The 12623-nt window shown below is 42.5% G+C and overlaps 1 protein-coding gene across 4 annotated transcripts in view; it reads right to left on the reverse strand.

The window, feature by feature from the left end:
- Positions 1-12623, reverse strand: part of THOC2 (THO complex subunit 2) — a 39275-nt gene that overhangs the window by 11420 nt on the left and 15232 nt on the right. For all 4 annotated transcript variants that reach the window (XM_083371791.1, XM_083371793.1, XM_083371794.1 and 1 more), the window contains exons 13-25: positions 11432-11473; positions 10415-10545; positions 10220-10321; positions 9459-9543; positions 8519-8612; positions 7629-7709; positions 7240-7336; positions 6232-6349; positions 5062-5241; positions 3663-3827; positions 3051-3326; positions 1545-1686; positions 1151-1308 (exon numbers count right to left, since the gene is read on the reverse strand). In XM_083371791.1, the coding sequence (XP_083227917.1) occupies positions 1151-1308; positions 1545-1686; positions 3051-3326; positions 3663-3827; positions 5062-5241; positions 6232-6349; positions 7240-7336; positions 7629-7709; positions 8519-8612; positions 9459-9543; positions 10220-10321; positions 10415-10545; positions 11432-11473 (1671 nt within the window). The remainder of the gene's footprint in view (positions 1-1150; positions 1309-1544; positions 1687-3050; positions 3327-3662; positions 3828-5061; positions 5242-6231; positions 6350-7239; positions 7337-7628; positions 7710-8518; positions 8613-9458; positions 9544-10219; positions 10322-10414; positions 10546-11431; positions 11474-12623) is intronic.

Here is a 12623-nt window from a genome sequence, read left to right on the forward strand (position 1 = left end):
ACAAGACAGGACTTGGTATTGTTTCACAGACTGAAACTTTATAAAGAGTTCCCGGTTCAACCCCCCCTTCCCTCAACCCCATTTGGTCAGCCCCCCATCATTTTACTTCGTGTCATCCCTTTCGTGGGAAAAAGGGAACTTCGAATCTTTATGGTTATTGCCTTCTTCCTTTACAGATTCAAATGGAGACACAGGCCAGATGCCTTCTTCCCTAACCCTCCCCTTTGTTCCCCCAGTTCAAAAGGTTTCCCTTGGTCTTTGAAATAACCTAAGGCAGGCTGAATCCACATCCGCTCCTCCTTCCTCGGGAGATGGCAGAATCCGGGGGGGGGGGGGAAATAATGTTTTAAATATACATTTATGAATGTGATATAAATGGATTCTGACAGTAGGTTTCTATTTTGTTAAGATGAAAGTACGGAGGGAGGAAGAGGAGGAGGGGGGAACTACGTGAGGGCTTGTGACCCACTACTTCTCCTTTCATTGCTAATCTGCTAATTTTGCAGCTAATCTGTTGCTGTACTGAGTAAATAAAAATAAAATAAAATAATCTTCCACTAAAATTTATTTGTACGTCACTCAGGGTCCCTGTGTGAGGGAGATAAGCAGCTTTAAAATTTGATAAATACGTGCCTACATACATACATACGATAGCCTTGTTAAGCTTAACGTTGTTTCATGCATTACTGCTTCTTAAATTGCCTGGGGAGGGGGAGGGGTGAATGGAATGCAGACTTCAGATATGGAGCTGCCGGTCCATGAGAATCAAGGTCACTCGAAAGCTGCTTATTGAGAACCAAAGACCTTCTCTCATAACAAGTATCTAACACTTAATTGGATATTGTGACCTGGATGATTAGAGGGAAGGGAACTTTCTATGCTTTCAATGTACTGATTTAGGCACCAGTTAACTAGAGCTGATTTTCCTTTCACCGGTGCCGAAATCGTGTACTCAATAAAGTTTTGCATTAGAGATTGGATCGTCTCAGCTCTGCTTACTTCATTGGGTTTGTCAGTCGGAGCCCCGTCGAGTTTGTATGTGTATATATGTGTGTGTGTGTGTGTGTGTGTGTGTGTGTTTTCTTCCTTGACAGAAATGGCCTTTCAATGATTCTAAGGGAATCGGAAACCAAACTTAGGAGGGACTTACTCTGTCGTAACAAAGCAGCGTGGAAAAATTGGGCGTTTTCTGTTGATGCACCAGCTCTACAAAGCGGGCACAGTAAACAGCATCGATGGCAGAAAAGATACAGCGAGGAAATATACACAGCTGCAGAAACTTGGTTATGGTCTCGTTTTTCGTCGACTCTTCAAAAGAACATTGAAAAAGAGGGAAGAAACGGTTACTGTTATGCACTGCGAGAGTCTATAAATGGTGCTTTCTTAACCTTGGCCGTTTTAAGATGTCTGGATTTCAACTCCCAGAATTCCAGAGCCCAGTGCTCTGGCTGGAAAATTCTGGGAGTCGAAGTCCTGACATTTTAAAACGGCCAAGCTTGAGAAAAGAAACACTGCAGAAAGGAGCGCAGCCCAGCACCACTTACTTGCGAGAAGCCAATTGTCTTTTTCAAGCTTCAGTCGTTGCAACACCCTTTCGACGTGATCCAACTGTTTCTTTTCCTCTTCGAGAAGTTTATCCTGAAGGGCTGTGCAGCGTTCTTTTTCTTTCTTCTTTTTATTGAGAGGCTAGCAGGAGGAAAAATTAAAAAAAAAAACAACCCACTGCATTTGAATATGATTAAAGAAATGGAAAGATTTTGAATGTAAATGAAGATTAGTTTAAGAGGGATGAGCCCCTAAACTTAAGTAATATAGTATGCCTTCTTCCTTTTTATTTTCTGTTTGGTTTTGTGTTTTTTTTTTTGGCACGAGAAATATAAAAATGTTGGGATAGTTTATATAAAAGATAGTTTTCTCTGTTTTGTCTTTTTTTTTGCTCTTATTTTCTTTTAAGATATGAGAAATGTAAAAAAAATGTGTTGGCTTGTATGGGGGAAAAAGATTTAAATATTTAAGCGTAACTAATTTTGAGAAAATCTTAACCAGTAAAAATGTTTTGAATACTGTGGGGAAAACAAATTTAAATAAGAATGTAAACCGGATTTATGATGAGGCAATCAAGATGGTCAATGAAAAGGGAGCTTTATACTGAGGTGGTTATTATTTGCAGGAACATGAGAAGAAGGTTTATATTCAATTGTCATTTATTTAAATAAGAACTGTACTAATTTAAGGTTGGCTAAAGAAAATATTATTGGAAGAAGAGGAAACCAAGTAAAGTTATTATGTGGACTATAGAATTATAGATATTGTCATTGTTTTTTAAATACTAACCCAGACAACACGATGTTTACCAAATGTCAAGGTGTATGTTAAAAATCAATCAAATATATGAAAAAAAACAACAAACACTGCATTCACAACGTAGCCCGCCTTGCCAAGCAAACTGCACATCTTGAAGGTGTTTCTCCAACTGGACTTTCTTTGGGTTTTTTTCCCCCCCCTCCTTGAATATGTTTCACTTGTCATCCAAAAAGATTCTCCAGTTCTTCTTCAGAAGTTTCTTGGGTGACAAGTGAAACGTTTTCAAGGACCAAAAAACCCATCCTGGATATCTTCCAGTTGTGCTTTATCACTGTCCAACTCAGGCTCCCAGCACAGCTGTGTCTCAGCCTGAGCGCGAGTAGAGGGGCCAAGCTCCTCGTCCGACTGTAAGCCTTGGAGCTCCTCAGAGCCTTCCTTTGACTCTTAATGTCACTCCAGGCCTCTCTTGTTCCTCATGATTCCTCAGACTCAGCTGCTGGATCCACTGGCTGGCGAGGAATCACAACGCTGGGGGAGCCAGATTCACTTCCCAACCGTGTCCACTAACTTATCAACTGCAGTGATTCATTTAACAAAGGTGGCAAAACCCACTTAATGTCTTCACTTAACCACAGACATTTTGGGCTCAATGGCGATTGTAAGCTGAGGACTACGTGTATTTTCACAGTCTTACGTATTTGGTAAAGAAAAGGATTTCACTGAGAACTTTCCAATTGGATACGTACCATGTCTGGATTGTCCTCAATGGCTTTCATTTGGACTTTGAGTTTATTGACTTCCCGCTCGTAGCTGCCACGGGGCACCGCAAGGTCATACATGGTCAGGGACCAGAAGGTGGCATAGAACTGGGGACTGATATCATCCCAGACCTTCGGCAGGTGCAAGGAGATCACCGCGTCGTGAACGGGGGCCATCACCAGCTCACAGGACGTGATGTATTTGTGGACTTTCTGCTGCTGCTTATTCCCCTTTTCCGCTTTCTTCAATTCATCGTACTTTGACTGGTAGTTAGGGAAAAAAAGGAAGCACCGGCAAGTATATCATCTCTCCTGTCAAATCTACTGCATTTAAGCAAAACATAGAAGGCCTAAGTCTAGGGGTGTCCAACCTTGGCAATTTTAAGACTTGTAAACTTCAACTCCCAGAATTCCCCAGCCAGCATGGCTGACATAATCCCCGTCGGATATAATCCACAGTCCTAAGCAAGCGTGACCAACGTTGGCAGCTTTAAGATTTGTGGACTTCAACTCCCAGAATGCCCCAGCCAGTATGGCTAATATAATTCCCATCTGATATAATCCAGAAAAGGGTTCTGCGTATGGGAAACGTGTACTCACTGAAATGTGGTGCGCGTACATAGGTCTTGAAAGGAAGAAAGCCGCATCGTGAGGAGTGTGAAATTCGTTACAGAGGACATCGATAGAAGGCACCCGCTTAACATAATCATCTGTGCTCAAATTGGATGCCAGAAACCCACCAAATTGTACCAAAGTATCGTGGCACTAAAAGAGAAAAACACAAAGGTATAAGGCAGGGGTCTTCAAACTTGGCCCTTTTATGACTTGTGGACTTCAACTCCCAGAATTCTCAGCCAGCGTGCCTGACGTAAGGGAACGACCAGATTCTTATCAGGAGCAAAGGCCCAAAGGTGCTTTTTCACGAGGCAATTGGACTTCTTCGTTTCTCTTTGAAGACATTTCGTTCCTTATCCAAGAAGCTTCTTCACCTCTAACCAGATGGCGGGGGAAACGGAAGGATTTATATTCCTTGTATACAGCTAGTCATTTGCATTCTTTTAGAGCTGCTGTTGAGGCTACCTGGAAGTTTGAGGAAAAAGACAAATCTCCCAAGTGGCCTCAACGACTTTTTAAAACAGGGGTGTCAAACTGCCGGCCCACAGGCCGGATGCGTCATGCGGAAGCCGTGCCCCCCCCTTGCCGACAATGGCAAAACTGTCCCGATACGTTGCATGACATCACGTGACGTCGCGAGTTTGACATGTCTCTTCTAAAAGAATGCAAACGACCAGCTGGCTGCAAGGAATATAAATCCTTCCATTTCTCACCATCCGGTCAGAGCTGAGGAAGAAAAAAGAAGAAAAAAAACACCTTCAAAGAAAAACAAGTCCAGCTGCCTCTTGGAAAAGCACCTTTGGGACAACCCTGACAGAATTCTCCACAGACATATCAGGACGGAAATCACCTAATTTCAAATACAGGTAGTCCTCAATTTACAACGGTTCATTTCGTGACTGTTCAAAGTTACAACGGCGTTGAAAAAAGCATCTTAGGACCATTTTTCAGGCTTACAACCGTCGCCAGCGTTCCCCAGGGTCACGTCATCAAAATTCAGATGACTGGCAACTGATTCATATTTATGACGGCCGCAGTGTTCCCGGGGTCATGCGATTCCCCTTGTGACCTTCCGACCAGCAAAGTCAATGAAGACGGATTCACTTGGGAGATGTTTTACTAACTTCACCACAGCAGCCAAGTCGCCAAATGGGGCAAAGCTCCGTTCATCCTTGTCTTTCTTAGCCCTGGAAATTTGCCTCAATTGTGGTTGTGAATCCAGGACTACCTGCACAGCACAGATAATAACTCAGCCAACCCAAACAATTCCACCTCGTGCAGCAGGCACATCCGGCCTTCTGGTATCCCGTCTGCCTGTGGAGGCATTTTTAAACCTTTTAAGGTAATTAAAAAGAGCAACAACACGTGATTCTTTCCCGCTTGCCTGATCGTACAGCTTCCCCACCAGCTTCAAATGTTTCTCCCCTCCTTCTTGGAAGATCACGCCGTTGCGTTGTTGCGCCATGAGAAGGCACAGCGGGAGGGCGAGATCGTGGTCCAAAAGGGCATCTTTTAATCTCTGAGAAGATTTCTTTGTGTTTCTGATCTGGCCAAAATATCCTCCCTGAGCAAAAGGAACAACAACAACAACAACAAAGTGAAGAAACCCAGCTGAGAAAGAAAGCTTTCCTCCCCAATGACTGCCACTCGAAAATCAAAGAACAAACGTTTGTTGCTTCCTGGCCTACTTGAAAACAATCTGTCATTTTGTGGGTCGCGGCAAAAAAATAACTTGCTTGTATACGTGGCAACATGACTGTTCATCATTTGTCCTATAAAACAAGTCTCAATACCTGGCTTTTCATTCTGAACTGCAGGGGCCAGCAGATACAGAACAGGTAGTCCGTGACTTACAATTTTTCGTTCAGTGACTGTGTTCAATTGTGTTATGGTATCGCTGAAAAAAAGTAAACTTACGACCTTTTTCGGCAGCGTTGTGACTCTGAATGCTCACCAAATGAATGGTTGTTAAGTCAAGGACTATCTGTAGACGCAAATGGTCTCATTTCAGTCTCTCTCTTGCCCGCCCCCCCCCCAAAGTTTAGAAAATTTCACCCACCCAGGCTTTGAGATTACGCCAAATTAAAAATAGGTTTAAAAATGGAGTTAGATCCAATAGGGAGCCACTGATTTGTCCTGCTAGTTTGATGCCATCCTAACAAGATTAACAGAGTTAAGAGTTGGAAGGGACCTTGGAAGTCTTCTAGTCTCTTCCCCCTATACCATGATCTTCTTAATGATCTTCTTAAAGACCTCCAGTTTTTAAGATGGAGTGCCCATAACTTCTGGAGGCAAGTTGTTCCACTAATTGTTCTCACGGTTATGAAATTTCTCCTTCATTCTAGGCTGGTTCTCTGCTTCATTAGTTTCCATCTGTTGCTTCTTGTCCTGCCTTCAGGTGCTTTGGAGAATAGCTTGACCTCCCCTCTTCTTTGAAATCAATTAAACATTTCATCAGGGGCAAATGGGAGGCGAAATAACCTGCGATTTAGTTGCTGCGTTTTTCATCCCTCCCCCCCCATTCTGCTTTCCCTTCAAAACATGCAACACACACCTCTGCCTTCAGCTGCTCCCCGCCAGTCATGGCTTCCAGCTGTTCCATGGTCATTTCTTCGGTGATTTCAATTCCCGCCATTTTTTGTACCACTTCTTTCAAAATGAGGAGGTCAAAACTACGGGGGGGGGGGGGGGAATAAATAAGGGGGAATAAAATAAAGCCAAACCAAGACCTGGGATTGCATGGAGATGAAACTGATTTTACAGTAAAGTGTATATTAGCCCTGATCATATCAGGACCCTCCCAGAATACTTTCGGAAATTATTTGTGTCTGTGTCTGTCTGCTGTCTATTTATCTATAATCTATCCATATTGTCTGTCTGTCTGTCTGTCTGTCTATCCATCCATCCATCCAGAACAGCCATGATGGTGCAGTAATTAGAATGCAGTATTGTAGGCTAAGTCTGCACCCAGTCTGGAGTTGACTCAGACTTCCATCCTTCTGAAGTTGGTAAAATGAGGACCCAAATTGCAGGGGGAAATATGCTGGCTCTTTAAACCACTGAGAGAGGGCTGTAAAGCACTGTGAAGCAGTATATAAGTGCTATTTCTGTCTATCTTCTATCTCCATCTATGCCGTCTGACTTAAAAATTGTCTGTCTCCCACACAGGATGACTCCGGGCAGTGTAGAAATAGAAATCGCAGCAAGATGGGCAGCAAATTTAATAAATAATAGTGCTTTATCTCTGAAGCACAAGCTGCTTTTCTCCACTTAAATGAGGGCAGCTACGGCAAAGACAAGCCCTAGCTAAACCACGTTGGGGGTGGGTGGGAGGCAGAGGGGACTACATGCACTCCACAGATGTTACAAGATGATTTTATAAAAAAAAAGAATGCAGTTTGACTTGCCCTGCTTAAATCTCCCAATCCAGAGCTGGAAGGCAGTCAAAGAACTCTGTCTGCTCACCCACCCATCCATGCTTTGAGATATTAAACCGAGCAGTTTTAGTCCAGGGTTTAACAAGGATGGCTGTGAAAAACAAAGACAGCTGCATTCCACTCACCTTTTTCCCGCCTTGAGTTGATTTGCCACATACTGGAGGAGTCCGGCAAGTTCTATCGGGTATTTTCGAAAAACAGCACCGCAAAAACTTGCTAAGCCTAAAACGGAACAGGGGAAAAAAAAGAAATAGATCAGGGAAACTACCTAACAACTTAGTACTGACCTCAGTTAAGCCAGACATTAATACTTTTGCTACCCATGTTATGTAGTTCCCCAATATTCCAGCAGATGCGTGTGGAAAGCATCGTAGCTTTTGTTTTAAGATGGCATTTTTCATTTGTTTTGTAAACCCCTCTGTGCACTTCCGGAAGACTGCTGTGGAAATAAAAAGGTCAGCTGCCTCCAGTCATTTTAGTTGGACAAAATGCACAAAAAAGAACAAATGCTTACTTTGAAGCCAACTGGAGATTGTTGTGTCGTCGTGCTTCATCCTCTCCTTCTCGGGATTTGCCAGGGCTTCAATTATGCAATCTTGGATGACGCTAAGGAAGAAAGCCACTGAGTTGTTGTTAATGTTAGCCTTAAAACACATTACAGGGTGCTGACATCTGAGATAAGTCTGCTGCGACAGAACATTTGTAGTCTCTGGCGCTCTCTTCCACGGTTTGCTTGCAGATGTTTTCATTGCCCAGTTATGTAACTTCATCAAGTTCTTCATCAGCCACAGCGCTGACATTATGAAGTTGGGTAATGAAACGTCTGCGAGAAAAACAACCGAGGACCTCACTTTGAATCCTCAAGACAAGGAATCAAAAGGTGTGCTGTTACATTTCTTAGTAAATACCACACTAAGAAAGGAAATATTTTCCTAGCCCTCCCATCGGCACCCAATGCTGCTAATTCTTAAAACGAAGTAGGGAAGGAAAGAAAAAAAAATCCCACTCTTAAGGAGTTTCTTTGGGAAAAGCCGCAGTTCTATGACGGGGTGGATTGTTTGATTGTATAACTGAGGCTTAATTCTATTGAACAGTTGTAACTAACGGCATCCTTTGACGCCCTGTTAGGTAAAAATTAAAATCTGCACCACAGGGCCAAAAGAAAAGGAATTGTTACCGTCTTCGAAAGGTGCAAGAAAAAAATGCTTTAAATAACTGAGCGAAAAGAAACTCAGGAGCTGTAAGTCACGGGGTAGAGAGATCAAACTTCTGAGTCTGAATTCCAGTATGGCAAGAACTATTAGCCCTAAATGGTGAGTAAGGAATCACTCGTGAGGAACAACGGAGGCAGCAGAAATGTAAAACACGATTAAATCACGCTTCTAGGAAACTGGCAAAGGATACAAGCCAAGACATCATAGTTTAGTGAAGTGAGGTATTTCAACGAATCAACAACTGGCGTTATTAAGTTGTCGTATTTCTGTATCTGGGACAAAATCTGAAAAAGAGTAAGTGAAACGTTTCAAGATTACATCTAAACATTGATGAGCGTTTCACACGCTTCGGTTTCTTTGTTTCTGTGATTTGCAGATAGTCCTTGGGTTATAACTCCTCATTCATTGACTATTCGAAGTTAGGAAGGAATTGAACGAGGGAGATTTAAGATGGGTTCTCAAGAGTTTCGGCCATTGTCCTGTCCCTGTGATCACACAATTGTGACCCAGGCATTCGGTGCCTGGCTTGCGATAACATCACAGTGAGACAAGTCACGTGATCACGACTTGTCATATCTGCCGGTTTCCCATAAGCAAACTTAATGGGGAAGCTGGCAGGAAGGCAAAAGTTGCTCTGGCAAGTTTTTTGCTCATTTACACTTGGTACCACTGCCCTGTGGCACTGGCACACGCACACACACACACACACACACACAGAAAGAGAGAGAGAGATGCAACTTGTAGCTCTTGATAGCCTGCTTGCCTTGAACTTCTGCCTTCTCATGCTTAATGACTTGCACAGTCCTGGGGTTACAATGGCAACCAGGATTGCTGGTATTGCCAACACTAAGCAATGCGACTCTCTGACGCTGTGCTTTATGACCGAATTAGTGACAAAAATTTCCTGTCCCAATTGCCACTCTAACCTGAGGACTACAATCTCTTCTCACTCAACCATTTCCTTTCGTTTACCCACTAACAGTCAAGTTACAGGGCATTCATAGGACTATTTATTGTAAAATTTTGATAAAAACAGGTGCTTTTTTGCACTCAGTTATGTTTCAAACTACGCGGCTTCAGCACATTTGCTGCGACAATAGATACATATCGCAACTTATCTTGCCACATACATAGTCAAATAAAATGGTTGGGTTGCTGTGACTCAGTTTCCCAATTTGTCTTCCAGAAGGCTTTACGTTCTCCTTCGTTAAACGCCTGTAAAGAGAATACCGTACTTTAGTTCTTTTGCAGCTTTCTCTGCTAATTACAAAGTAAATATGGTCATATTTCATATATAATGAATATTAATTGTCCTAAACTTAAAGAGTGTAAATCAAAGTACTTGTGACATGCCACGTATGGATTTTTTTTAATCCAGAAAAAAAAAATTAACCAACTTTTAATTCATCCCTTATTTCGTTATTTAAGCTGGCATTATTTAAACAATAGTTCTGGAGTTTCACACTGACTATAGGAAGTTTTGCTCAATGTTATACCTCAGGAAATATAAGCGTGGCACTCTTGTCAGATAATTTAGTCAGCAATCCTACATATCTTATGAATAAACTCCCCTGAATAAAATAGGATTTTCTTCTATCTAAGTATGCAAAAGAATGGATATGATCAAAACTAACTTTCTGAGAACACCAAGAACTGCTTTGGGGCTAAGAAAATTAACTTTTCCAAAAACCAAACGATGACCAGAACAGCATGATTTGGAGGACTAATAGAATGTTCTGGACTTCTCCAGAACAGTCCATGCTAGGCTTCTCTAGAACATTCAAACACACTAGACATTCCACGCTAGACTGATCCAGGACATTTCATTCTGGAGCATCTGGTTTTGCCCATACGTAATAGGAATGCTTATTCAAACAAATATTTAACTTACTTCATTATATATTTGGCTCTGTCAATTATCTGAGCTTTAACTTTTACTAGCAATGGATGGCTATTATAGGTTTCGTTCTTCCACTGGCCATAGAGACGATACCTAGTATAGGATGCAGGGAAAAAGGAAGCCATTGACATAGTGTTCCAGAGGCACTGAAATATTGGATTTGAAGCATTCTAGGTAATTACTCACCGGTGCTGATAGGGAAATGTTTTAAACATCCCCCAGAGTTCCTCGGACATACATGCATTACAATCCATCAGGGAAAGAGAAGGAAGCAAAACCTGGTCGGTGATACTCAGCAAACAGCTGAATAATATCTCCTGGCGAATAGGGAAGAGAAGGGGAAAAAACCAAAATATTAGTTAAGTTGGGTCCTCTTATTAATTTGCTCAGTCTGATTACAACTTTATCAGGCATAATTCCCATACGACTCGTCGCTATTTACACATCAGTGGTTAGAAAAATCCAAACTCAGTATTTGAAATCGTTAAAACGAGAGAAAAATTAAGACGATCGGTGAGTTGGTGACATCTGTACGATGTCCCCTTCCCAACTTCGTTCCCTCCCCAAAGAAGAACACTAGGGAGCCACTGCCATCAAATCCACCCAATGAGAGGTCCCCTTCTCAAAACGGGACAAAATTGTAACGAATCGGGGCTTCTTAGTAAAGAGGAATTTGCAGCTAGCAAACCCTGGGCTTACCCTGAGCCTAGAAATAACTTTGGGTATTCTGGAAATGCTCGTACGGAAATGGGGTTTGTAAGCATTCTCAAGCAATAATGTAGACAGTGAAAACTAATTTTAAGGAGGCACAGAATGTATGCATGGTATCCTGAAGACACCAGCGTTTCTCATCTTCTCCCTTCCCTAAAAACAGATTTGTTCCACAGTCGTGCAACCTCTCAATTGTTGGAACGCTCTTTTTTGCAATTCCATAAACGGACATGAATTTGTTACACAAGCACTGGGCCTCTCTCCCCTGGACTAGAGAGGCTGTGAAATAATATACGTTCAGAGACTGTGCATCGTTACCCAGAAGACAACTAGAACGGCAGGTGATAAAAGAGTCAGCCCCGTGGGGTTGTTGCTTGTACAATGCCTAGGTCAGCCAACAACGGGTAAAGTGTACCCGGATAGCCGATTGTTAGTTCTACCTTGCGTCAACTATTACAAGCTCTGTCAAGAAAGTATTTTAAAAGAACCTACCATTTTCTCTTTGTCCTCTTGTTTGCTTCCGTCCAACTGGTACTACAGGAAAAAGAAAGAAAGGAGGTGAACTGCTACGATGCCATGGCTTCAGAGCAAAGACACAATCCCAAGCATGTTAACGAAAACCTTTCCTCTTCCATGTTTCAGAGGGAAACATCTGAGTCAGAGCAATCATGGCGGATCTAAATCTAATTTTTTTTTGAACCTCTGAAAGTGAAAGAAGAGGTTGCGGTAGGGCTCTTCCATAATGTGGCACACAGCCGGAGGAGAACCTGAACCACGGATCCTCAGTTGGCTACAAAGAAATTACTCTCACAAATGACTGTTTGTATGTCAACAGTTAGAAGACCTCAAGCCTCATTTGAAACCACTGAATGCTTGGTACGTTGGTGACACTTGTGTAACATCTCTTTCCCGCCTTGGCTAAACCTACAAAGGAGAAAATTAGGGAGCAATTGTGATCGAGTCCACAAAATTACAGAGGAAGTGTTGGTCACCACATTTTAAAAGAGGTGTTGAGACTTTGGAAAGAGTGCAAAGAAGAGCAACAAAGACGCTTAGGGGGCTGGAGGCTAAAATTTATGAAGAACAGTTGCAGGAATTGGGTATGTTTAGTTTAATGAAAAGAAACACCAGGGGTGACATGATAGCAATGCTCCAATATCCCAGGGGTTGCCACAAAGAAAAGGGAGTCAAACTATTCTCCAAAGCACCTGAAGGCAGGACAAGAAGCAACGGATGGAAACTAATCAAAGAGAGAAGCAACCTAGAACTAAGGAGAAGTTTCCTGACAGTGAGTGCAATTAACCAGTGGAACAGCTTGCCTTCAGAAATTGTAGGTGCTCCATCACTGGAGGCTTTTAAAAAAAGACTTGGACAGCGACTTGTCTGGAATGCTATAGGGTCTTCTGCTTGACCAGGGGGCTGGACTAGAAGATCTTCAAGGTCCCTTCCGACTGTTATTCTGTTAAGTGGTCTGACTCACACTTAAAACACTGAACAGTAGCTCGGCATTACTAGGCGTAGCTTTGCACTTAACACATCACCTGCTTCCCCTTTCCAAAATGGCTACAAGAAAACACACCAAGGTCTCGGCCAACCTAGCTTGCAAACTTCAACAAGAGTGTCCATATAAAACCGGTTTAAGCTCAGGACTTCCGGAGTAGTTGAAATGGTCCACGCCGATCCT

The sequence above is a fragment of the Vipera ursinii genome (genome assembly GCF_947247035.1).
Source record: "Vipera ursinii genome assembly, chromosome: 12".
In the NCBI taxonomy this organism is placed as follows: domain Eukaryota; kingdom Metazoa; phylum Chordata; class Lepidosauria; order Squamata; family Viperidae; genus Vipera; species Vipera ursinii.